This window comes from Lacerta agilis, chromosome 3 (genome assembly GCF_009819535.1).
Source record: "Lacerta agilis isolate rLacAgi1 chromosome 3, rLacAgi1.pri, whole genome shotgun sequence".
Taxonomy (NCBI): Eukaryota; Metazoa; Chordata; class Lepidosauria; order Squamata; family Lacertidae; genus Lacerta; species Lacerta agilis.
In genome coordinates, this window is record NC_046314.1 from 80,151,409 (window position 1) to 80,177,422 (window position 26,014).

Consider the following 26,014-nt stretch of genomic DNA (forward strand, 5'->3'; position numbering starts at 1 on the left):
AAAATTGAGTGCCTTATATGTGTATGTCCCGTCCCCCCACCGGTATAATAGATTTCAAGGTGGGGGAAATACAGCAAAAGATTTGTTGGAAAGCCATTTTTACTACATTCAAATGCTGTAACTGGAAAATCTAGAACCCCTTCTCATATAGCCCAGCATCGTGAGAGTTGTTTCCCTGTGGAGCAGTCTCTCTCCTGCAATGCCGTGCCCTGAATGCAAATGATACAATAATGTGGATTGTTCCTTTGCAATTGGCAGCCTCTTTTCCAGACAGGTGCTGCACTCAGCTGTATGGCATCACACAACAGGGAAGCATCTCTCATGTCACTGTGATTATGTGTGATGGGGAGCCCTGCCAACAGATAACAGCAATAAAGGTTATGGCATGAAGCATGCTGGTATAAAGGGAAGGGAATCATCCATCTCTTGTCAAATAAGAAAAGCAACTCTTAAGATTGTGGTCTTCTTCGTAGATACAATTTTTAAAATGATAAACCTTCTAAAGAAGTGAATAAGGCCGGGGGGGGGGGGAATTGAACGGCAAAGCAAAAATCCTTGTGTGTTTTAACTTATTTAATTTTGAACCAGAATTAAAGCATTCCGGACCCTTCAGGAAGCTCTCAAGTGTAATTATGAGCACTGGCAGATTTGGGAAAATTACATTCTCACCAGTACAGACGTTGGAGAGTTTTCAGAAGCTATTAAAGCTTATCACAGGCTTATGGACTTACAAGAAAAGTATAAAGATGTCCAGGTGGGTTGTGTCTCTTTTTATTCACGTGTCCAGTTTTAAAATTTCAACATTGTTCATGAAAACAGGTCATACTCAGGACATACTTCAGCGATTAAAGAGCCTCCCATCTTATAGTGAAGTTGTAGGGTACCTCTGTTTCTTCTATAAAAATGTCAAGCCAAATCAAGACTTAAACAGAAGTTGCGCATTCACTCCATCCCTGACCATGATGGCATTTAGTGAGATGCCCTCTACTATGAGCCCAGCAGCTGTTGCAATCCTTTGCAGTAGAACAGGGGTAGCCAACTTGGTGCCCTCCAGATGCTGGAGTAAAGCTCATATTAGCTCTAACCAGCATAGCCAGTTGTTGGTGATTATGGGAGTTTTAGTTCATGGAAACATGAGAGCATGAGAAAATTCTGTCCTTGTGGAGGAAATCATGACAGTTTAGCCTTTACAGTGTCCTTCTCTGTACACTGAACCTGGTAGGAAATCAGTGGTAGACTGTTTGTGGGACAGGGGACAATATTACATTGGAACATGATGATGCCAGTGGACGTTCCCTGCCTTAGAATAATGTTTTCATCCTACTGCTCAGCCTGAATGCCTGGGCAGTGTCAGTGGATGTTTTAGCCTTTAGCATGCATTTGGAAATGTTATCTGAATGAATACAAACTGGGGTTTTCCTTTTTTAAAAATTCATTAAGGAGCAGTGAAACTTCAAAATCAGTGGGAATGATATAAATCTGCTGTTGGATTTTCAGAAGTTCAGGCTTGTGGGCACAGTCTAATGGCCTTTTCCCACAAAATAAATTAGATGTGGATTGTTTGCTTCCTCAGCAGATTCCTTGCTGCTGTATTCACTAGTTGCTCTTTCAGTTGGTAGCTGCATGTAGCTGACTATCTCAGTTGTCCGATAAATAAGGGTTCTCCCCCACTCTAGAAATATAGGTGCCAATACTCGCCATGAAGTTATTACAGTAAGTGCAACACTGTTGAACAACAACAAAGGTACCGGAGTACCCCTTGAAAAAAACAAACATTTTTTAAAGCACAGAGATCTCCTTGTGGCTGGCTCTTATTTGTGTAAAAAGTGCTACATAAAAATGTATGCAACTAAGCAAAATCACAGTAGGGCCAGGCAGTCAGGGATGCCCACAGGATTTCCTGGGCCTGGTACATTGCATATGGATAGCCCCCCTCAAGCAATCTACTGGCAATAACTGCTGGGGATGTAAAGATGCTAGTTTAGCCTAGCCTACCACACCAGGCTGCCACTCTTAGGATTATGTATTGGATTTCTTACCCATGCTTCCCCATAGGGTCCCAGGGTGGGTTGCATCAATATAAAAATTAATAAAAAAACAGTTTTTAAAACAATTAACAATTACAGGAATAGTGTGGATTCTATTGCAATGATAAGGGGGCGGGAGTAATGTGTGCAACCTTAAGCTCCTGGGTGGAGAAGCAAGAAATAAATATCTAATGTCATTCATAGTCCTGATACTTACAGCAGTGTTGTCGCCTGTGGAGTGCTGAAGCCTTTGTGTTTTGTGCTCTTTCTGTAGAAATGTCTAATTGAATTACATTTTCTTTCTTTTTTTTTAAAAAAAAAGAAAGCTAAGAATCGGGGGGCCCTGTTGGCAGTCCTGGGTGCAGGTTTTACTACTGCAGATAGCTACTGTCCTGCATCTGTTGTGTGGGGTTTTATCTGGTGCAATTTGCTACTTCTGTCAACTTCAGGATTTACACCATATATGCCAAACATATTTTTTGGCAAGAGCTAAGTCACAGTTCACAATAATCACCTTTGACCATGGGAGTAAGGAGGATCAGAGACTACTTTAGCAGTGCTAATTGCCCTGTGTCTCACTGTTGAAGCTCAGCAGTTGCTGTCGCTCTAATGCTGGCTTGCTAAGAATGACAAAAACATCAAATGCGATGTGGCTTTTTTAAGCAGTCTGCTTCACTCTACAGTGCACAGCTCAATTTTATTTGTTTCTTGAGCAGGATATACATATGTGTTCAAAACAGGAGTTAATTGAAAACAGACGCCAGCAAAGAAAATGCTGCCATGCCATCTTTTGTCAGCACATAAACTCAGAGATAAGCAGTAAGATTGATTCATTCTTCAGAGAGACAAGGACTACCCCAATGAGGCAGTTGCCAGAACTGAGGATCTGAGCCTTCCCAGCAGTCGCAAACTCCTTCAAGGAGGGGCTCTCTGTGCCTTTTGTCCTGCTACATGTAGCACCCCCTAGGCAGTCGAAATCTTGGGGCGCCTCTCATGCACATGTTCTAATGGGATTACATTGAACTAAGAAAGCTAGATTGCTTACTAGAAAAATTAACCAATAAACTAAAACTGACAAGGGGACAAATGGAAGAAGACACCTTCACCCCGGTATGGCTCCCCTTCGTCACATACACAGCCCAACAAGACAATGACAAAAATCCACCAACAGCATACAAATCAATATGGCTATCCTGATCCAAAACACCTACCCACCCCACTCACACATGAAAACAAAGACCACCACAGCCAATCACAAATGAACAACCACACCCTAGGCCAGGGGTCTGCAACCTTTAAGACACAAAGAGCCACTTGGACCCATTTCCAAAGGAAAAAACAACAACTGGGAGCCGCAAAACCATTGCGACATTTAAAACAAATATAACGCTGAATATATTGTTTCTTACCTTAATGCAATAATAATAAATAACGTATAGGAGCCAATGCAAAGTATAATTAGTAAAAACAACAAGAATAAGTTCTTACTTTTTTGCATTGACTCAGGGGCGTACCCAGGATCAAAACTGGGGGGGGGGGGCAAGCCATGGTCGTTCAGGTTGTGACATTTCAGCACGGAAAGGCGAATGAAACCAAAATTTTAGGGAAATTATATATAATTATAGCAGTGCTTTATTACAGTAGTTATTACAATTATTTGCTTGGTTTTTTAAATTTTTTATTCTAGTTACATGTCTTATACCAGGGGTGGCCAACTCCCAAGAAACTGTGATCTACCGGTACTTTCAGCAGTGATCTACCCCCGTTTTGGGGGGTTCAGCTCAAAGTTGTTTGGGGGGGGTGTGGTGGGTGGGAGAGAGGGCTTCCCCCTCTAAGATAGGTTGGCAAGCGAACTAATAAAGAAAGAAAAAGGGGGGTGGAAATGGAAAAGTGGGGTGGAAAAATATAAATTGGGGGTGGGGTGGGGTGGGGTGGGGAGGATATCTATTAAAAATATGTAGTAGTTTAAAAAATAAAAATAAAGGGGGGAAATCTTTTTCTTCTTTTTCCTTTTTTTTGAAAACAAAAACAAAAGGGGAAGAGAAAAGAAAAAGGGGGGATAGAGGGAGAAAAGGGTAATAATAAAAATTCAAATAGAGTGGCTGCAGCAGCTGTGGGGGTGTTTGTTTGTTTTTCGTTTGTTTGTTTGTTTTAAAAATGGGATTTCTCCCCTTGGATTAAAAAAGGAGGGGAGGAAGAAAAAGAGAGGGGGGTGGGAGAGCAAGGCAAAAAGCCAAAAAGCAAAAAACAGGTTTTTGGGGGGGGGAATCACGCCAGGCACTGCAGCGCGCCGGCCTCGGGGCTCCGGGCCCCCGAGCCACCCTTGGGGCTGTCATTGAGCATGTACACCGCCCGCAGCGAGCGCTGGCGAAGCACCGGTTGGCGGAGGTTTCAGAAGCAGCCCGGACGTTTTTGCCGCCGCCGCTCCAAAGCAGCTCTACTTCATCCTGTTGGCGACCATCACCGCCCTCCCGTCACGGCGACGCCTGGCCCGCCTGCTCCGCCCTCTGCGCAGCCGCTTTGAAAAGGATTCCGCCCGACAGGGGCCGCTCAGAACAGGGGCCGCTCCAATCGCCGCCACCACCTCCCGCTGCCTTTATTATCCCGACTCTTCTCTCTCTCTCTCTCTCTCTCTCGATAACTCGCAAAGCCCAGCTCCTTCTTCTCGCCGCCCTAACGCCACCCTCATTGGCACGTTCCCCTCAAACAGGAACAGGCATCCCGGCGGCTCATTGGCCGGACGAAGCGTCGCTCTCCCGTGCCCGCATCCCGCCTTCATCCTCAGTGGCTACCTCGGCGGTAAGGCCCCGGCTCCGAGCCTATGCACCAAGGCGGGCGATCTGTCCTGCCAATCGGCACGCCGAGGTGGTAAAAGCTCAGCCCTCCCCACACGCTTATTGGTGTGAAGAAGTCGCTTCCTCTCTCTGGGAGTGGTCAAGGTGGACATCAATCTTGGGTCTGTCTTCGGGAACCCCGAGAGGGCTGAGAAAGACCGCCCAGCTCTTCAACGTTGATGCGGATTATTCATGGTTTTTTGGCCCTTTTTGTTTTTGCCGATAACCATTTAATTATTATTGAAAGGGCATTGAAAGGGGGCATGCCGGAGCCGCGGGAGACCTGTCAGAGAGCCGCATGCGGCTCCGGAGCCGCAGGTTGCTGACCCCCGCCCTAGGCCAACCCCAACCTCTCTCACCACCAAAGGAACACAAGTGAATAGCAAGCAACGCTGACCCAAAACCCCACATATATTAAGTAAGATAGAAACATCGCCACCCGACCCCACCCCCACTCACCTCTCCCCCTCCACCTCCACCTCTCTCCCCTTTTCTTCCTAATGTCTCAACAAACAAAACTGAACTGTAAAAAATGTTACTTGGGAAAAGAGAGAGAGAGAGAGAGAGACATTACACATACTTTTGTAAACCAAGAAAATATTTAATAAAAAATACATTAAAAAGAAAGAAAGCTAGATTGCAATTTGCTTTCAAGATCCAATCAATGTTACTTTGATCCATCTTTGCAGGGCCCCTAAAAGTCATGGGGCCCATAGACGGCTGCCTATTCAGTAGGTAATCCAGCACTGTTTTCCCCAGCTGCAGACTCCCACCATTCCTCCTCATCTAGCCAGATCCTGACATCTTTGCTTATGTGGTTCCTTGTCCAGAATCCTTTCTACTGGAAAGGCAAAAGCAAAACTTTTTCTGTCCCTTCAATTTCAGAAATAGATTTCAGAGCTTGAGGAGGAAGCAGAATTAATAGGTTTGAAGGAGACACCTGTACCTGCTAATGGCCATTTCCTTGTTTTTAAGCCGTAACATCGGGAGCCATTTACAGCGTGGTACTCTGTATACTGATGGCTTATCATGTGAGAACTGATCTCTAAAACCATTTCCCCCTCGTGAAGCCTGTCAGCTTTGCTGAGCATCAAGGTAGCCTGGGAAACATGTTTTGACAGGCTGAAATTTTATATCAAAGGGGCTTTGTAACTGTACAGTGATAACTAGTAACAGCTCAGATGTTTGGAAATACGGGATTTAGGTTTCGATAAGTAATTGTGGGCACAAAAACATCTAGGAAGGTTATGGGGGAAGAACAGCAAACTGGCTTCACTGGAGTTTTGTTTGATCCTCTGTAATGATCCTATGACCTCAAAGAGACATGCATAAAAATTGAATGTATTTGATGCACTCAATGATTAAGTTATCTGGAAAAATGTAATATAACTTATAACATTGATTTTGTAACCTACTGATTATAAATTTGACAACTAAGAACAAGTTTCTTAGCTGCTGGATATAGCACCAGTAAATGGCAAAGTCATTTAGAAGTGTTTAAATTCTATTAGTTTTTCAAGAACTCATTATATTCCAAGAAAATAAGTTGCTAGCATTCTTAAACAAGTATGGTGTCTCTGCATCTATGGTACATAGAAAAGCTACATTACATTTTTAATAGATTAATTCCATAAAATAATTTGCATGGGAATAAACCCCATTAAGAACAATGGGACTTAACAACTAAATGAACATGTATAGGATCCCACTGCTTATATGTATTTCCAGTACCTCCAACATGTGTTTTTTCAAACCTTACTAAATGCCTTTGATTCCTCTGGAGAATATTCAGGTCCTTTTATATTAATATTGACTGCCAGATACAGATGTCGTTAGCATTGTCAGAATTTCCCATGTGTCTTTAAAGGGATTTTCTATTTTACAGATTAAAAGTGTTGTGTAAATTTGGGGCAGTAAGACTCTCTGTCTTCTGGTTAGATTATAGTTTTAAGTGGTGCCCAATTATGTAATGTAGAACCCTTATTCAAATTTTGGAGAAGAAGCTTTCATAGAATTGCTGTTACCACTGGGGAACATTGTTTTTCTTTTTCCTTGCTATCTTTTATCTCTTGAACAGCTTATTGTTTGTGGAATGTTCTCCCCTGGGAGATTTGGCTGCTGCCTTCATTATACACCTTTAGGCACCAGAAGAAAAGGGAAGCGGGATTATTGGTTCTGCGCATTTGGGTTTTTTTTTAATGCATCTTGTGTTTTTAACTTGTATTTTTTATGTTGTGAACCACCCTGAGATCTATGGATGAAAGGTGGCATACAAATTGAATAAATAAATAACAAAAAAATTATTCAGACTCCTACAAATTATTTTATTGTATAAGATTTGTATACTGTTTGATTGTAAAAAAACAAAATCAAAGCAGCTGTTGATCTCACACATTGCACACATTCACTAATTCACCTTTTAGTGTTAGTCCAATTATAACCCAAATTATCTTCTCTCAAAGGTGCTAAAGATACTAGTAAAAGTAGTTATGGATGGAGTGACTGATCGTAATGGAGAAACTGCAACAGGGTTAAAGGGGAAACTGCAGGGACTCTTTGGCAGAGTGACTTCTAGAGTGACAAGTGATGGAGAAATCTGGAGACTATATGCAAGACTCTATGGGAATGGGCAGAGTGATAACCATGAAGATACAGAGAAGGTAAGTTCTAATGGTAAGAGTGTGATTTTAAATTAGTAATGATATAGGAAATTTACTCTCTACCCAAATTTGGGTATTGGGATCATGATGCTTGGTTTGTGACTGTTTGGTTTACCCAGCTCACAAAATAAAACAAAATAAAAATATTGTAAAGGAATCAGTTTAAGCCAATTTCACTTATTGCCAGTACTTCTATCTTTGACAAGCTGATCAGCAAATCAAGCTTAACTTGGAAAAAGAAGAAAAAGAACAAAGCAGACCATTAAAGGGAGGGAGGATAATGCAGAATGTTCAGGTTGCATCACTGGAATAAGAAAGATTAACACCCAAGACAGGTGAAATGCTGTTTTTCATCATTCTTACTGTGAGAATGCACTTAAGAAATCAGTCAAGTTTAAGGATGCAATCCACAGAAGGTTATGTCTGTTCAATTCAGTCTTAAGCATATGTATCTGTCTCAGAATTGTGTTCTGTATATTTAATGTGCATAATCCAGACTGGGGCACTAAAAGGTTCTTTTAAGCAATATGACTTTTCTAAATTGATTTGCACCTTTCAGTTTTTCTACGGAATTCAGGTGGCTAAAGCATTATCTTAAGGCAGCAGCACTCAGGGGAAAAGAATGTTCTCAATCATCAAACTATTACAACCTAGTGCCATGTAACTGTGTACTGCAGCCGTGGGGTCACCTATTAAGCTGTTCTGCAAGGTCAGCCTGCTCCTTCAACACCACCTGCGGACAGATAAATATTGCTCTTCAGGCACCTGGTGGGAGTAAGTGTGGCATCTCCCTTGCAAACATATGGAGAAGCTGGATTCAAACATATAGATGAATTGTGAAGTGGGAGAGCAAGGAGAGAGCTAACAGGCATATAAAGGAAAGTAACAAAGATAAGGAAGTTACGGGAGAGGAGGTTTGTGAATCTGCCAGAGAGAGGGAGGGAGGGAGAAGCTTGGCGGAATGCAGAAGATGAAAAGGAGAAGCAGCAAGTGAGAAACTGGAAAGGAAAAAGGGTGAAGGAGATTGACGTGAGATTAGTCAGGAAGAATCAAAAAGACAAGATAAAGGGATTTGTGCATTTCTTAGTGCTGCTGCTATTGGATTGCATATCAACTATGTCTTTGAACTTTGTCTAACCTTACTTCCCTCTTTTGGCTTTTTGATTTTATTTTTAAAAGATAGTTTTTCCCCCTCTCAGAGAAAAACCCCACAGAGTTTTCATACAACAAGTCTTGTTTTCTTCACCCACTTTCTACCAGGAGATGCATGTTCAGTTTTCTCAGCTTTGCATCCCCTGTGAGTAGATGCTGCTGGAAATTCTCATTACCCTGGTTCTTGTGTACATTGCCTGCTCAGTGAGAGAGGCAGAAATTCCCTTTATAATGCCAGGGATGTTACACCTTGACATGTAATAGCAGAAGCTAGTAAACAGCATTTCTGAAACAAGTCATCTAGAAATTCCTACTTTAGTACCATTTTCAGATTATAAAATTGTCATTGAACCCAGGAAATGGAGTGAAAGCATTTGAGGTCTGAAGCTAAGCAGGGGGTTGGGAGGGGGCTGGGGAGGGGAGGTTTGACCCTTCCCAGCTGCACCTGCTTCCCCCCCCCCCAAAAAAAATCAACCTCCTCCAGTTAGCCTTGGGGGGAAATCTATTGGCTTTTTTCAAGCTTTGCTGTTGCAGAGAGAGGGGAGAATGATCTTCCTTGGGATTGCAGCTAGGAAGGGAGCGTTAACTCTGCCCTCTCTATCTCTCTTTTCCAGAGGATCACACACACGCATTACAAAAAGCAAACCAAAAAATTAAAACAAATCCTTTTCCCAGGTGGTTGCAAATGTGCCCACGGGCCCCAAAAGCTTGTTGAAATCTTCTAGGTACTTTGAGAATCTAAAGAAAGCTTTAAAATCTACCACATAGTCACAAAGCTTCTAGAAACTCCATAGAATTCTAATTGTAAAACAATAAAATACAATATTAATTAAAAATCAGTAAAAAAAAATACAATTAAAAGTTGCATATCATCAAGCACAGTGCATTCCAGTTTCTACAACAGGCAGAAAAATCACTGTGGTCCACAAAGATCCGTAACCATTTACAGATGGCCAATGTGAGAAATGGTTTAGGAACCACTGCTCCAGGATGTCTTAATAACTGAGAACCATGTTTGTAGGCCCATAGTAATATAGCCAGTTTTTGGGGTAAGACAATATAAAGAAGTCATCAGGACTTACATCTTTTGTCCCCTGTGCCTACACATTATAATACAAAAGAAACATTTTCCAGTAGTGGTGCTTGCTGTTTTCATTTTGCCGTAGAAAACTGGAAGAGCTACAAGCAAGCATTTCATCTTTGTGCTGTAGCCAAGGTTATGAGGTGTGTGCTTCAGCTATTAAATCAAAGCAAACTCCCGGTGGCAATTTTTCAAGGAGCCACATAGTGTGAAAGAAGCATCAAACTCTGAATATAAAATGAATACTTCCAGCTTTCAAAACATGGTAGAATATTGTGACGGAAAGATCTTGCTAAATTATCCTGACCCATTTTCCTGTAACAGCTTGCTCCCTTGAGAGTGTTACCAGAAATTTCTTCATTTAGGTTAGGTGTGTCTGTGTTTAAATGTTAGCAACGTGCCCTATACAGCCTCTCTTTTTCTATGAAGCAGCATAGCATGCAGCCTAAATTGTGTAACCATAATAAAGATTTTCCTGGTATTTGCCTTAGTTTCCTTGGTTGGTTTTGTTCAGCGGCAGATCAGGTTGGGTGCCAAAAAGCAAATAGCCACCAACACTCTGTTTCTCCCTCCTTTATCTCTTTTTCATATTGCCCAAATGTAATGCTGGTTGGCAGGGACATTATTACCATTATATCTTTTTTAAAAAAGTTAATGCGTTTTTAAGTAACACAATTTTGTACCTTCTGATTACTTATTCTGCCCTCAACTCGTCGTATTCCATACTGCTATTTAACATACCTCCAGTTCAGTAATCTTCTCAGCACTCAAGCATGCCAACTAATTATCTCTCCTCCACCACATGGAATCCTCCATGGTGCTTTGCAAAGGCAGGAATCTACCTGGGATAGCTCAGTTGGTAGAGCAGGAGACTCTTAATCTCAGGGTGGTGGGTTCGAGCCAAACATTGGGCAAAAAGATTCATGCACTGCAGGGGATTTGACTAATGACCGTCATGGTCCCTTCCAACTCTACAATTCTATGATCCTATACTGTCCATTCCAATTAACAATTCCCAAGAATCAAAACCACTTTGCTTCACTTTGTATTCTGCAGCCCAGGAAACACCTGTAACCATTCTGTCCCTTTAAAGTTCTAGTTTAGCTCTATGACCCAGTAATTTGCTTGACATTTGAATGCCACAGTATGCTTCTTTGTTGTAATATTTGATCAAAGGTGAAATAATGTAAAATGCTGGTATGAATCATTCTCAGTTGTGTTATTTTGTGTAATTTATGTGCAGTTATAGCTGCATTCAAATAGTGATTCCCCACCCCCCAAAGTGCCAGTCTCAAATATTTATGACACTGAGATCAGCAGGTAATAAACTTAATAGTCTTCCTCTGTTGGCTTAAGAAAGGCTAGAGAGAGACTGAAGAGGCAAGCTTCTTGCAAAAAAAGGAAACTGCCATTGGCTGTGATTTTCTGTCCCTAGCATCTCAGAGGTGGAAACCTACACATTCAAATGTAAGTTCCGATTACAAAACTAGTTTTAGGAGATGTGGCTGTATATGGTCATCTCCCCCACCCACATTTCCGCCTCCCCTTTGTCAGAGAGAAAGTGATGAGGACAAGAGTGGTATCACACTCTCATTCATATCTAAAATTGTACTGGTGTTGCACTCTATGAAGGGTTTTCACCGTAGAAAGCATTGTCTCCAATGTTTCATATGTTTCAAGGCCCACATGAATCTCTGTGCATCAACAGAGATGTGAGCTTAACTCAGTTTTCCTGCCAAAAAGTACCCAAAGCAAATACTAACACCATAAAATGATATGAAACTGTAGCAGCATTAACAAATTCAAAATGTCTCAAATTCAAAATGTCTCATATAGCAACTTGCTAAGATTAAAAAGGAGAGTAGGCTCTTCAAAAAGAGGTTCCATAAATGCAGCACTCTTATCACAAAAAGCAAGAAACGTAATTTTACATCATGCACGTGAGACAGATATTTGTTGTGTATCCTAATTATAAAACTATATCACTCAGTTAATTAACTTATCAAGAAATCCATATGAATGAAAACCGAGTGTGAAGATGAAAGTTGTCTTGAAATTTTGTGTCCCAGTGATTTATAAATGAACTCCCAGCACTAAATAAATATATTTGGTGCCCTTTCTTCCTTATTTATTTTATAATATTCACATTTAGTTAGAAATGCTATATCACAAGTCTGTTTTTCTATTGCATTACAGTTGTACCTTGGATCCCGAACGCCTTGGTACTCAGACGTTTTGGCTCCCGGACGCTGCAAACCCGGAAGTGAATGTTCCAATTTGCGAACATTCTTTGGAACCCAACGGGGTCCAGCGGGGCTTCCGATTGACTACAGGAGCTTTCTGCAGCCAATCAGAAGCCACACTTTAGTTTCCAAACATTTTGGAAGTTGAACGGACTTCCGAAACAGATTCTGTTTGACTTCCACGGTATAACAGTATAATACATCAGCAGACTCCAAAGATTTCCAGTTGCTAGCAATGGCATGCCTGGCTGCTTCACACTTAGGCTTAGCCAAGAGAAAGGCATTCTCTGTTATCGCAAAATAGGGTTCCTTAAAAGATGGCAAGCACAACAGAATCCCATTTGCCGATCTTAATTAGTGGTACTGGGACGGGGAATTCATGTGGATTAGGTGTGCTTAACTTGGCTTGTTTTGAAGAAAGAAAATAAAAAGTAGCATATGGAAGCAAGTCTTGTACCTAGCAGTTGTGTGGTCTCTCTAACTAGTCCCAGGTGAGATTCAAACAGCAACCTTTTGGGTCACCTCACAAAGCAAAGATCTCTCATTGGTGTTTGTTGGAGAACTAAGCCAGTTCTTTCAACTCTTCCATTAAGACCAATGGGACTTAAGTGCTCAGGTTTTTTTGCATTAAAAAGGGGTAAGTAAACATTTGGATTTAGGAAAAAACTTTCCTAACACTTGTTTTTGCTTTGGCTCATTTGCTTCTGCTTAGGTTTGGGCAATTGCTTTTTATTTTCTCCATTTTGCAGAATCCATGTCTTCTTGCTTTTTTCCACATTGGGGAACCAATACAGAATAAAACTGGCATCTTAATCTTTGTATACATTTGAGCAATTTATTGCATTCCTTAGATGCATAATGGCTTAAAATATTAAAATACAAGTGTTTTCCTGCTTTCATGTGCATTTAGTCATTGTGACCTAGCAAAATATGGGTCACATCCATCAGTCTAGACAGATTTTTTTTAAAAGGTAAAAAATTATCTTTTAAACACGTGTTACTTATATGTCTGTCATACTTGAAAGGCAATAACAGTGGAAAAACATCTGTGCTACAGCTGCAGAATACAGTTGCAGGGGAGGAAGACTGAAAAACTAATACTGAGAAACTAACATATTACCAATCAGAACTATTGTTTTACAGTGACTGGCTTTACGTATTAACATAAAGCCGAACTAAGGTTGTTTTCTGATTTCTCTCTTCTGTCTTTACAGGTGCTACAGTATCTCAGCAAAGCACACAAATGTGAAATCCAGTCAAAGGACTGGGACAAAGATATTTTCTCTTTTAAGAACGTAGTAAAAGGAGCTTTAGAGCTTGCACATGGTATGTCCTGTATGATTTTTTTTGGTATAAATCATTGTTGGTGGGTTACTTTAAAAGGTTCATTTGGCTGTAACATGCCACACTTGCTGATTCTTAAAAACAAATCCCCAGAAAAACAGAGCTGCTTTAGTTCTACAGTAGGAAAAAGGATGTTCACGAGAGATTATGTTGAATGACCAAGTCACTTTCCGTTTCCAGAGATCAGTGTAAAGTCTCAACAGGACCACCAGCCATACATGCAGAAAATTCCCTCATAAATCCATCTGGATCCACAAGGATCAGAGGCAGACCATTTAAATCTGTCCTTCACTATACAGAAGCTCTTTCAAATACACAAGCGGGACTGGAAGGCGGTGTGAGTGTGCCTGCCAAGGGCACAGCAAAGCACAGCCCTGCTTGGCACCGGGGGTGGGGGTGGGGGAGCGGTGTGGGCTCCATTCATGCTCTGCCCCTGGAGTGGCTTTCATGTGGCTGAAAAGCAGGGTATAAATCCCTTAAATTGCGCCACTCCTTGGTGTGTGGAGTGCTGCAGGGCGCAGTTCTCTCCGGTGCTTTTTAACATCTTTATGCGCCCCCTCACCCAGCTTGTCTGGAGTTTCAGTTTGGGCTGCCATCAATATGCTGATGACACCCAACTCTATCTGCTGATGGATGGCCATCCTGACTCAGCCCCAGACACACTAGTCAGATGTTTGGAAGCTGTGGCTGGATGGTTGCGTGCGAGCCGGTTGAAGCTAAATCCTTCGAAGACAGAGGTCCTTTGGCTGGGTCTGGACGATATGGGGTTGGGGGGGCAGCTCCCATCTCTTGCAGGGGTGCAATTAGTGCCAGTGCCTTCTATCAAGAGTTTGGGTGTAATTCTCGACGCCTCCCTTTCTGTGGAGGCACAGGTTGCAGCTACAACAAAGGCGGCATTTTTCCATCTCCGCCGTGCTAAGTAGTTGGTCCCTTACCTCTCTCGCCCTGATCTTGCCACTGTGATCCATCCGACAGTCACCTCCAGGCTTGATTATTGTAACTCACTCTACGTGGGGCTGCCCTTGAAGCTGACCCAGAAACTCCAGCCAGTGCAGAATGCTGCGGTGAGACTCCTTACGGGGTCTTCGCCGTGGGATCACATTCATCCAGTGCTATACCAGCTGCACTGGCTCCCAGTGGAGTACAGGATCAGGTTTAAGATGCTGGTTTTGACCTTTAAAGCCCTATACGGCCTAGGACCCTTGTACCTATCTCCTGGTATGCCCCACGGAGGACCTTACGGTCTGGTGGAACACTCTGCCACAAGAAATCAGGGCCCTGCGGGATTTGACATCTTTCCGCAGGGCCTGCAAGATGGAGTTTTTCCGCCAGGCCTTTGGTCAGGGCTCAGCCTGACTCCTCTTCTCTTTTTGTATAAGAACTACAGTGGTACCTCGGGTTACAGACGCTTCAGGTTACAGACTCTGCTAACCCAGAAATAGTACCTCGGGTTAAGAACTTTGCTTCAGGATGAGAACAGAAATCACACAGCGGAGACAGCAAGAGGCCCCATTAGCTAAAGTGGTACCTCAGGTTAAGAACAAACCTCCAGAACGAATTAAGTTCTTAACCTGAGGTACCACTGTAGTATGAAAGAGGCCTCCCAGCATTCTCACAGGCCCATATAAGAATAGCGTAAACAGTTGGGCCTGGTGAGCTAGTGTGGTATAGTGGTTAAGAGTGGTAGACGCGTAATCTGGTGAACCGGGTTCGCATCTCCACTCCTCCACACGCAGCTGCTGGGTGACCTTGGGCTAGCCACACTTCTTTGAAGTCTCAGCTCCACTCACCTCACAGAGTGTTTGTTGTGGGGGAGGAAGGGAAAGGAGAATGTTAGCCGCTTTGAGGCTCCTTCAGGTAGTGATAAAGTGGGATATCAAATCCAAACTCCTCCTCCTCCTCTTCTTCTTCTTCTTCTTCACTGTTCCCAACCCTAATCCTGCGGAAAGCCATCTAATTAGATTTTAATTTGATCCTGACTTGTTTTTAGGAGGTAATTTCATTATTGTTTGATTTTATAACAATGTTATATATTTGATGTTAGCTGCCCTGAGTCCTGTCTCGGCCAGGGAGGGCAGGATACAAATAAAAGTTTATTATTATTATTATTATTATTATTAATCAGTATATCGCTGACATTCAGCACTTGTATCAGCCAATATTTTCTTTCCAATTCATTTGTCCAAAATGGACAAGTTATAGGGAAACTTTAGATAAGCTCAAGGTTAGCACTAAGTGCAACAAATAATTAGGGGGAGAACCCTCAAGGAAGGAATCATTCCCACCACCAAAAAAGAAAAAGCCAATGAGGGCCCCGTGTCATGGAATACTGTGACTGTGAGGCTGGAGAAAGAAACACAGATATTAAAATGACACACATTCAGTCATGGGCAGCCTCCCCACACCATTTTGGCTCAAGACCTCACTCATTTCTGAAGTTCAGAAATGTGTTGCCAAAACAGAGCCCTCTGCATGCTAGAGGCAGAATATACCAGAAGGCTTGAGGGAACCCCAAATTCTGCAGAAGTACAGAAAAGCTTTAAGGAAAATCCTTAAGAGGAATAACTAACGGGGGTTGAAGAAGTGGAGTGGAATGAAGTAGCAGGAAAGAGGGTGGGATTTCAGCAGCACTCCACACAGCAATATTTTGTTACGGTATTTTATTCCCTTGTTTCCTTACAAAAACAATGCTGTGTTGTTTCAGTGATTCATGTTGCAGTTTAGAATACCTTTCCCCTTACCATTTGAATGGATGCTCCTTTTAATGAGCTTCCTCGTGAAGAGAACTGGCTGAAAGCTTAAGTAGTAATTTATGTCTGCCGTGTTATCACAGTAATCATCACCAGAGTTTTGTTTTCCCTTTTTAAAATTCCATCTTGCAGTGGCAATGAGGTGCAGCAAAACCAAGTCTAATCACCAAGAAGCACTGCAAATTCTCTCTTCGGCTCGACTCAACTTACGTAGCTTGGCAGCCAGAGCAAAGGTGAGACTGAGATGGGCATCCTTAAATTAGTCTTTTTAACAGAGAGGTAGGGTCAGCAAAGGGCTTCCTCCCTGATGGCTTGTGTTCTCAAGAACTGCTTTAGTCACTTTACTTTTAACTCTTCCATTCCAACCAGAAAAATAATGCAATGGAAAGGAGATGGAGTAGATATTCTTGATATGTTTAATCCGTGAAAACTTTACTGGACTAATTTCCTAGAAATATCCTGCAGTTGTCTCTGTGCAAGGAACAGGGCACATTCTACTTTTGTAGAAAGTGTGTGTGTGTGTGTGTGTGTGTGAGAGAGAGAGAGAGAGAGAGAGAGAGAGAGAGAGAGAGAGAGAGAGAGAGATGGGAAAACTGGCATTGCTCCCCCAGGACATCTCTAAGCATGACTTTCCCTGATTGGAAAAGCAGGAATGGGTGTAGAATGGGTGTACGGAAGGAAGGTAGCTCAACACTGTTCTTCCATCAGAGCCAGGAGGGCAGATGACACCCATTTGTCTGGCTGTACAGATTCTCACACAATCGTCCATAATCCCCAGAGAGCTCTGTAGCTTCAGCAAGGCTTGTTTTGGGCTTCAGCTCAATGAATGCTTGCCAAATAAGAGAAAGAAAGCTGAGCCAGACACCATCCTTCCTCTTCAGCTTCTTCACATTGGGTAGCCAGAAACAACTTTAAAAAAAAAATAGCATGATGGACAGCTGTCACAAAGGATCCTTCATGAAAGCTTCCATCTCTCAGGAAAATGTCTTCTAGTTTTGCTGCGCCTGCCAAAAACTGGGCCACGAGCTGGCAATTGCCTGGAGTAACACTGTCTCTCCAAAGAGGAAAGGGGGGGCAACTTTATTACATTTCTTTATTGTGTTTTCCCGTGAATGAATTAAGATTGCCCATTCAATAGAACCCACCCATTGTGACGTTTAATACTGCAGCGTGTACATATCAGCCAACAGGTGCAAGTGACCTCATGGTGTAGTGCTAAGGAAATTGCATCGCTAAGACTTGGAGCAGGGTCTAGTTTTTCCTGCCACACATACCCCTCCTCACCCGGTCATCCAAACGAGAAGATGGTGGGTGATTTAGTGGGTCTGATCTTCAGAACCTGCTGCAAAACTAGAATGGATTTTTAGTTTATGAGGAAATGCATCACTTCAAGACATGTTCAGTAGTATCCCAGGCCCCAAATCAGACTGCAGCCTAAATAGGGTTAGGCCACTCCTGCTGCTTCTACAAGCAATCAAAGGTGGGGGAAAGCCTAATGTTCACTGTTTGGCCATTTGGGTTTATAGGTGCTGGTGAGTGCCAGTAGGTCCAAGCATTGACTTGGTGGAATTGCTCCAAAATTGGATTGTATCCTTGCACAAATCAGTAATTCTAGGTCTTGTCAAAAATGGATGTCATTAATTTGTCCACAGGGTGACACTGGTGTGTTTTAACAATGTTGCAGTACTTTTTTTTTTTAATCTGCATTTAGGATGATTTTATTGTCTTTGGTTAAGAATAAAATTTCTGTTACAAATCATTGTTTTTTTCTTGTGCAGCAACTTTTTGCAGACACAGTGAGTGGTGAAGTTTCCAGTGACCTAGCTGAAGAAGTGGCAGCTATGGAGAACTTGATAGTGGAATTGCAGGAACTTAGCAACCAGCTAAGAAATCAGACCTGAGAAAAAGAAGATCCAGTTTCCTGGAAGGAAGGAAGGGCAAAGTTGGCAAACTTCATTGGCTACAGTTTGCGCTAATGAGCTTGCAGTAAATCAGACACCCCAAGCCACTCTCTAATAAATATTTTTCCATATAACGTAGCTTCTAATTGCAGCCAGCAGTGCTAGGACTGTAAAGTGTTTTTAAGGTCAGGCCTGTTCATTGTCATTTTCGGTGTTTGTGTGATTTCTGTTGGCCTGGGTTTTCTAGAACAAAACTGACTGGTTTTTATTTAGAAGGCCCTTTTATTTAGGATTAGTTCTGCTCGAGTGCACCACGTAATTGGCTTCTGTCCATTGATGTGCACTTTGCAGATAGGAGAGATTAAGTCCTGTTGATGTTAGAAGGGAAAAGGGATGGGGGCACTTTGCTCTTGTTTTTAATTGAGATTGGGGGAAGGTCAGAAAGATTGAGAAAATCAAACAAAAAACAAAATGGCTCTCTTCTGTGGAATTTAAAACTAATGTAATTGTGAAGGAGGTGTCAGTTGTGTTATCCTTTGGTTTTTTTGGTTTTCAGAGCTAAGCATTCGCAGAAAATGGGCAGCACAAACAATAGCTTGCATCCTAATCCCCATCATTTCCTTTTCTTTCTGGGAAATGATGTGTTGTTTTTCTGGTTTTCTAGCAGCCTTTGAGGTTCAAATGTAACAGGGCAACCCATAGTCCCACTTTCCTAAGTTTGACCAATAGCAGCTACTGGACTTGATCTGGAAATGGGTCCCAGCTTTCCTTCCACATTAACCTAAATATGGGGTGCCTACAAGATCCACCTTTTCTAAACCCGACCAAGGCTATTTATTCTGTCTCTAGCCATGACAAGTCAGGTGCCCCTGCCAAGGCTTTTAACTATCCCTCTTGTTTATCACTAGGATGATAGTGTGACATATATTGCCTTTTAAAGTGGAGGTGTCAGTCTTAGTGTCATGGTTTAATGGCCATTAACCTATACTCTATGAATTTATCAAATCCTTTGTGAAAGTTTCTAGAGTCAGTTTGTTTGGAGGATCTGCTTCTCACAATCATATCCTTACTTCATAAACTGGGATATGCATGAGGTGTGTGTGTTGATGCACATAGCTCCCAATGGTGTCTTGAGAGAACACAACATTCAGGGAGCAAAACACAAAAAAAATCTGTTCTTTCTTTTCCTCTCCTCCCTCATCAAATCAGGTCAGCTGACTCTGCTTCCCCCCTGAAAACTAACATTTTTACAGGACACTTTCCCTTCTCCACATCCTTCCCCACCATTGTTCCCTCTGCTTGCTGCTCAGATGCCAAAGTCATCCTGGAAAAGTTGGTAGAATTGGGAGAGAAAAGAGGGAAAGAGACACTTCCCACTTCCTTCCTCACCCCTATGTACATTTCAAGGCTGAGATAGCTCCCTTCCCACTTTCAAAAAGGGAGTAGTAGTAGAATACAGAGCCTTTGAAGACGCTGCCACAATGGGGACGGAGTAGCCTTTGAGTGAACACATAGTTGCCTAACTCAAGAACTACCCACTTGGCCTGGCATAGTCTCTGCAAGGCCTCAATCATTTAACTGAAACACCACGGATTGAGCCTGGGACCATTTGCATGCAAAGCACGACCTCCACCACTACATTTTCATCTTTCCGCTTTTGTTTTTCACGTTCACACTTAATTGTTTTTAGATGGAAATGCAGTACATTTTGTCTACGTCCAAAAAAACAACAAGCGTGTGAGGAAGCCTGGATTGTGAGCCACGTTTGGAATTTGGAAAGCCTTTTTTCCTTTTCCTGTTGCACTATTTCCACGTCCCAGGGGAGCCATGATAGGGCATCCTGTTGTTTCCTTTTCTGCTTACAGATGAAGTGGGAGGGGATATTCACACTGCAGAAGCCGGCTGTAGAGCGTCCAGCTGCAGTATAGCAGCAGATGACCTTTCTCGTGCAACACTTCTATAATAAGGCCTGGGTTGCAAGCATCCTTGGAATGGTGCTTTCTCCAGGAATGATAATTAACGTTCACGGATGGTGAAGTCACTCTAAGGAGAGTTCAGTGAGTCCTCTATCAATTTGTGCATTCCCCCCCCCCCCCGGGTCATAACTTAGTGTAAAAAGCTGCGGGATTCACACAAAGAAAGAATCAGTAACATTGTTAAAAACATTTCAGGCTGGGTCGTTTTGTACTTAAAGGGCTGCGTTGAGAAGGCTGAAAAGGGGGAACAACCCCAGTGGTGACTAATGTATGGTTTCTGATCCACTTCTTCCCCTTTCCGTTCCCAGTCTCATAAAGAACTCAACCTCATAAGTTCCAACAGCTCCTATAAAGGGTCCCAAGTGGAAAAAAATGTAGACAGGCAGCAGGGACTGGGGTTGGTGGAAGGACATATACCTAGGGTCAGTGCACGCAACCTTCCCAAGGGGATAAGACATGTATATGAACACAGAAATTTGCCTTGTAGTGAATCTGACCATGGTCTGTCTAGTTCAGTATTGCCTACACTGAATGATTATAGCGCTTCAGTGTTGCAGACATGGAATCTCCTCAATCTGATTTATATACTATGCCCTTTTGAAATGTGTTTCTTTGTTGTTGTTTTTATTATTATGCATTTTGTGGTTTTATATCTTGATTCTATTTTGTGAACCACCCCGAGTATAGAGTGGTATATAAATTCAATAAATCATCATCATCAATGCTACATGGAGATGCCCAGGGCTGAACCTGGGCTTTACTTCCTGGAAACATCTGCTATACTACTGAACAACACTTTCTGCCAGTTTCTTGCATCTTTCTACCTGTAAAACCAAGCAGCATTAACATTTAGTTCTAGGTTTTTTAAAAAAAATTCAGATTTCTTTATACTCACCATCGAGAAAATGGTATATTGTTTGAAGTAAAATGTGATAACTGTAAATTCTAGGCATTTGGATCATTTCCCTACAAAAGAATTGATAATATCAAGACTTAATGGTTTCATCAGGGTATCTTACAAACATTTTAAATAAAACCACCTTTTTCAAAGTTTTGGCTTCTAATATATGGTTCTGTGATACTGGGAAATTAACAAATCTCTGCTTTGCTGAGTAATTATAAATATCAGTGATATTTCTGTCTTCAATTGCCAAGATCCGAATAGTGTTAAAGGAACAAATGAGAGAACAAAAAATAGGGATTAGTTTCACACACTTTGGATTCTTGGTACTTAAATAAACTGGAGTGTGTCTAGGAAAAAATTAAACTGGGGACAGGGCTAACTAATCTGGAATTCTTGTCAGTAAGATTACTCAGATTGGCTGCTGCCTGTTCCAAAGATCATTTTTAAATGCCTATGGTGACTGGAAAATATTTTTAAAATACTGTGCTTGTAACAAAGGAAGGGCTAGTATAAAGAGGATACACTTAAATTGTTTAAACAGTAAATCTGTTCTTCCATTAGGTATGGCGTTTGGATACTATTGTCCTGTTACAAGAGCATAGCACAACATTTAATTTATTAGGAATACATATGTCTTTCTGACCCACTTTTCTAGTATCGTGATCTGCATGGTTCGTAATGTGAGTGATTGTATCTTAGTAAGATACAATCTTAAGGTCCTTGAAACACACTCTGGGTTTTGGCCCATCGTTTGAGAACCTGTGTCATGGCATTTATATCTTTTGTTGAGTGATTCACCAGTGACACCAATCACAAAACCTGCACTTCAATGAATGTGCCACGGTATACATTGAACTTCAGCTACTGCAAAAGCTTTGAATTGGTACTAAATACCTAGGGACCATTTCCCCCACCCTTCTTGGCTTAGAAGGCTATTTGTGCCATAACTACTAAGAGTTTTGATGCTTTGTTTTCTGATAAGGCAGGAGTGAGGGGAACACATGGCCCTCCAGGTGTTGCTAGATCATAACTCTGGCCATTTATTCCATGCCTCTGTTTTGAGGCAATTAAATGTATTAGGGCATACAGATAATTTAATGTGTGATAGGACTCGAATGATACGTATGGATGTATTCATGCAACACTGTCCATGTACAGTCCTTGCACAAAGTTCTCACAGTCTGATGTTTGAAAGTGAGCAAGAAAGGTTCAAGATGGGGAGTCAGCAAGGGAACAGGAATGTATGAGAGCAAATGCAGTTACGTGTACTTTTTGTGGCTGGACATTGAGACAGCAGGGGGTTGCGAGGGCTTCATGGAACAGTAGGTTTTGAGGAGAGCTGTGAAGGAAAATAGGTGACGGTGGCACTACACAGGTGTTCTCAAACCTGGAATTCCATCCCGGGAGTGGTAAAGAAGAATATAGGCCAAGCTACCTTTAAGAAAGCAGGAGGAAATGAGTGTGCTTGCTGTTTACCAAGTGGTAACATTCCACAGTGCACATCCAAATACTTGGTAAGCCCAGTGGCTGTAACATCCTGCCAACTGGTGAAAATGGCCACTCCTCTATTTCACAAATTCTGCAAACGTGGATACAGTATGTGGTAAATTTTCTCTGTGATTACCTATAATTTGGCACACAGATAGTTCAACAATGTGTAAAACCTCCTAAAAGGACATCTGTCACAAATGGAAAAAAAATGAACTCATAACAGTCCAAGCAACAGTGCTGTGCGACACAGGAAGGTTTTTCTTAAATGTTTAGAAGTGCTTTATATAAATAGATAGGTTTCAATCAACAAGAAGCTCATTCAGGCATGCACTCAAATATAGTAGCAGCATTCATTAGACAAACATTTCTGCTAATCCCTCGGCTATGCTAATAAAAGAGTGATCCTTCTAGACTGCAGATAGTTCAACTCCTATTATTTAAGCCTAATAACAATTGTATTAAATGCGGGGTTTGAGCAAGTGTTCCACTCAGCTTAAACTAACTTGAGATCTCATTAAAATGGTTGTGGGAAAAGACATTTCTCTAGTTGAGAATAATTAAAATGCATGTGAGATTTATGTGGGGTGTTTTTTAAAGCTGTAGAACTTTTCCTTCCCCAGAACCTAGTTATTCAGAATACCCTGTTTGACCCACCCCCCAAAACAAAGTAAATAAATTGTATTTGTAGCAACATAATTACCATTGCCACTGGCTCCAGGCAGAACATGGTGTCATACTTCGCACAAAACCCCTGCTGAGTGCAGCATAACCACATAACTTCATTTCTGGGCTGAAATCAAGGTGCAGGTGTTGACCTTAGAGAATTAGGTAGCTAATGGAACACACAAGCCTGTTATCAACCTGTCTGTGTCCTTAGTTCAAAGGAGAGAACCCCATCTCATTCTACTGCCAGGGGAAGTATATTAAGTGGTGACACAAGAAGGCCTTCTTCATGGTGGTAAACCAACTCTAGAATGCCATCGTCCCAAAGTCAACTTTATTTACATTCTAGCACCAGGCTAAGCCCCACCTGCTTACCCAAACATTTTGAGTGGTTACTCAGTCATGACTGGATTTACTGCAGGATATCTGTTCTTGCTGCTCATTGTTTTGGGATCCCCCTCTTTTATGGTTTATTATTTTAATATTACTATTAGAAATTTAACTAAGTAACCAAATGTCAAATCCCCCCACAAACAGGTAGGGGTCATTCACATGTGTTTCCTCCACCCTTGCCAGCAGTAGCCAATTATCTGGGGACGGCAGGTTATGAGGGTGGGGGCATTGAAGCTGCAGGTGAGCATCTGAATATAAATGATCTTGCACATTTCAAAGGAGAGTGGCCAAAACTTGCCACAAGATGCTGGCTTCCGCGGCAGTCCCCCATTGCGTATAATATGTGGGTCTGCTCCAGTACAATTAATGTGGCTTAGAGCTGCCTTTGAAGTTGATAACCTTCAGATGTTTGGGACTACAGCTCCCATCAGCCCCAGCCAGCATGGACAACAGGCAGACAGGATGGACGTTGTAGTCCAGAGCATCTGGAAGACACAAGGTTAGGGAAGGCTGGACCACTGGAGACTCACGCAGAGATAAATGAATCCTGTGAAGTACTTGAATTATTATACATATACGCATAAGGTTGCTCTCTGGCCTAGTTCTAAATATGGATATTATCTCTGATAATAAAACGTTTTTAAAGAAACGTTATTAACAAATTGAATAATTTCTCATGAAAACTGTTTTGTATAAATGTCTCTTTAAGCTTGCTCTCATATTTTAAAGACCCTTTGTGGTTTTTAGTTTCTTGTCACCTGAATGCAATTTTCCTTGCCTGCATCATCGCAAAAGATTTTCCTCATGGCTGCTATCAGCCCCCCCTTCCCCCCTCCTCTTCTTCCTGCCTTACTGTAAACTCTAGTGACCTGCAAGTCTTAGTCATCTACACCATCCCTTGGCCCAAAACAAATGCAATGATCTCTGCAAAAGAATAGCAGCCAAGATTTGTGACAGCCAGTACAGTATTAATGGTGCTAAAGTGCTTGCTTATATAAAAGGGAGTTGGAATATTTAGAGGCATCACAACTAAAACAAACAATTTAATATCATTAGCAGGGGAATCATGTAATTAACCCTAGGATGGCTGCCATTTTCCAGATCTGTTCAAATACTATGTTTTTTGCAGCCTTGATGACAGGGATGCACCCAAATGTATCCCCTTTTGCTGCTTCGCTGTTTTTGGAGGGCTGCCTGCTTTTGACACCCCCCTACTTTCTACTCAGGTCAGTCTGACTTACCTCTCCACACACATTTTTCACCTTATTTCCCTTTAAGATAACAGTCAAATTGTTGGCAGCTTTGTCTACTATGGAAGGCAGCAGCTGGGGGAGCGGGAGGGGTGGTGCTTCTTCTTCTTTTACTTGGCTTGGATTTTGCTTTTATTGCCCATCCCACAAATGAATCCAGTTCAGTGGCGGTGGTCAGAAACCTCTGTAGGACACACACAAAAATGTAATTATTAAAGCTGGCCAAAACAAAATTCATAGAAACTAAAAAGAACAAAATCGGCAAAACCTGTGGTAAATACAAGCTGCCATCTGTAAACTCTTTGCAGTCATTGGCTGAGCTACTGCTATGTCGCAGAAGCCTTGGAAGGCAATGTGAACGGTATTCTCATTTACAGGTAGGTAGCCGTGTTGGTCTGCCATAGTCAAAACAAAATAAAATAAAAAATTCTTTCCAGTAGCACCTTAGAGACCAACTAAGTTTGTTCTTGGTATGAGCTTTCATGTGCATGCACACTTCTTCATATACCTTTTGCACTTGAACACACTGTGTTAGAATATATGTGATCCAAGTAAGGTGCAGTTTTGTTAGATCTTCTTACTATATTAACTAGAGGTTTGGGGCTTTTGAATAACAAGGCAGTGAAAATGACAGTGTGGACGACTTGTACAATAAGGCTTTTTATGGTCCAGTTACTGTAACATGAAAAAACCTGCAGAGATGCTACATTACAGCAATGTTGAAACATCAACACATACAAGACAAACTAGTCTATAGTAGCGGCTATAGTATGAATCCGGAAGTCCTGTGTTCATATCTTGCCTCTCAGGCGCCTATAGGCAACATGTGTTTTTCCCTTTCGCAGGCAATAAGATGATAATACTGGTCTACAATACAGGATAGAGTAAGTACCTATTAAAGCAATTAATTAACTCCTTTGCTAGTTTTGTGCAACAATACTACCTGCTCCTTTGGCTCATGGATATTCAGATCAATGCACATTTACAGTTTTTACCAGGAACACTTCTATGAAACCGATATATAAACCAATAAAAATGGCCCAGCCACAAAGCTTTACGAACTTCAGGAGCACGGCTAAGACTTTCTTGTACCAGCAAGCATTTTAAGGTATTGAGAGAGATTCAATTAAGTTGTTCCATGCATGGAACGAGGTCCACTCACACAATGGGACCTCCCCTGTCTCTTCCCCCATGCCCCCTAAAATCTGCTCTGGAGTAACCCAGAAAAAGGGGAGAAGTCTCACTGCATGAGCAAACCTTGTTCCATGCACACATACCCCAATTCCTTGCATGCTACATTGAATTTCACCCAGAGTTTGCTTTTATGATAAATCTTTATTATTCC

General features: G+C 41.9%; 1 protein-coding gene across 1 annotated transcript in view; it reads left to right on the forward strand.

Annotated features, from left to right (window-relative positions):
- The window catches only part of TTC27 (tetratricopeptide repeat domain 27), an 89,853-nt gene extending 71,348 nt beyond the window's left edge, over window positions 1-18,505 (forward strand). Inside the window, exons 16-20 of the mRNA XM_033144485.1 lie at window positions 589-754; window positions 7,324-7,521; window positions 13,212-13,323; window positions 16,224-16,324; window positions 17,870-18,505. Of these exons, the coding sequence (XP_033000376.1) occupies window positions 589-754; window positions 7,324-7,521; window positions 13,212-13,323; window positions 16,224-16,324; window positions 17,870-17,992 (700 nt within the window). The 3' untranslated portion in view covers window positions 17,993-18,505. The remainder of the gene's footprint in view (window positions 1-588; window positions 755-7,323; window positions 7,522-13,211; window positions 13,324-16,223; window positions 16,325-17,869) is intronic.
- The last annotated feature ends 7,509 nt before the right edge of the window (window positions 18,506-26,014 follow it).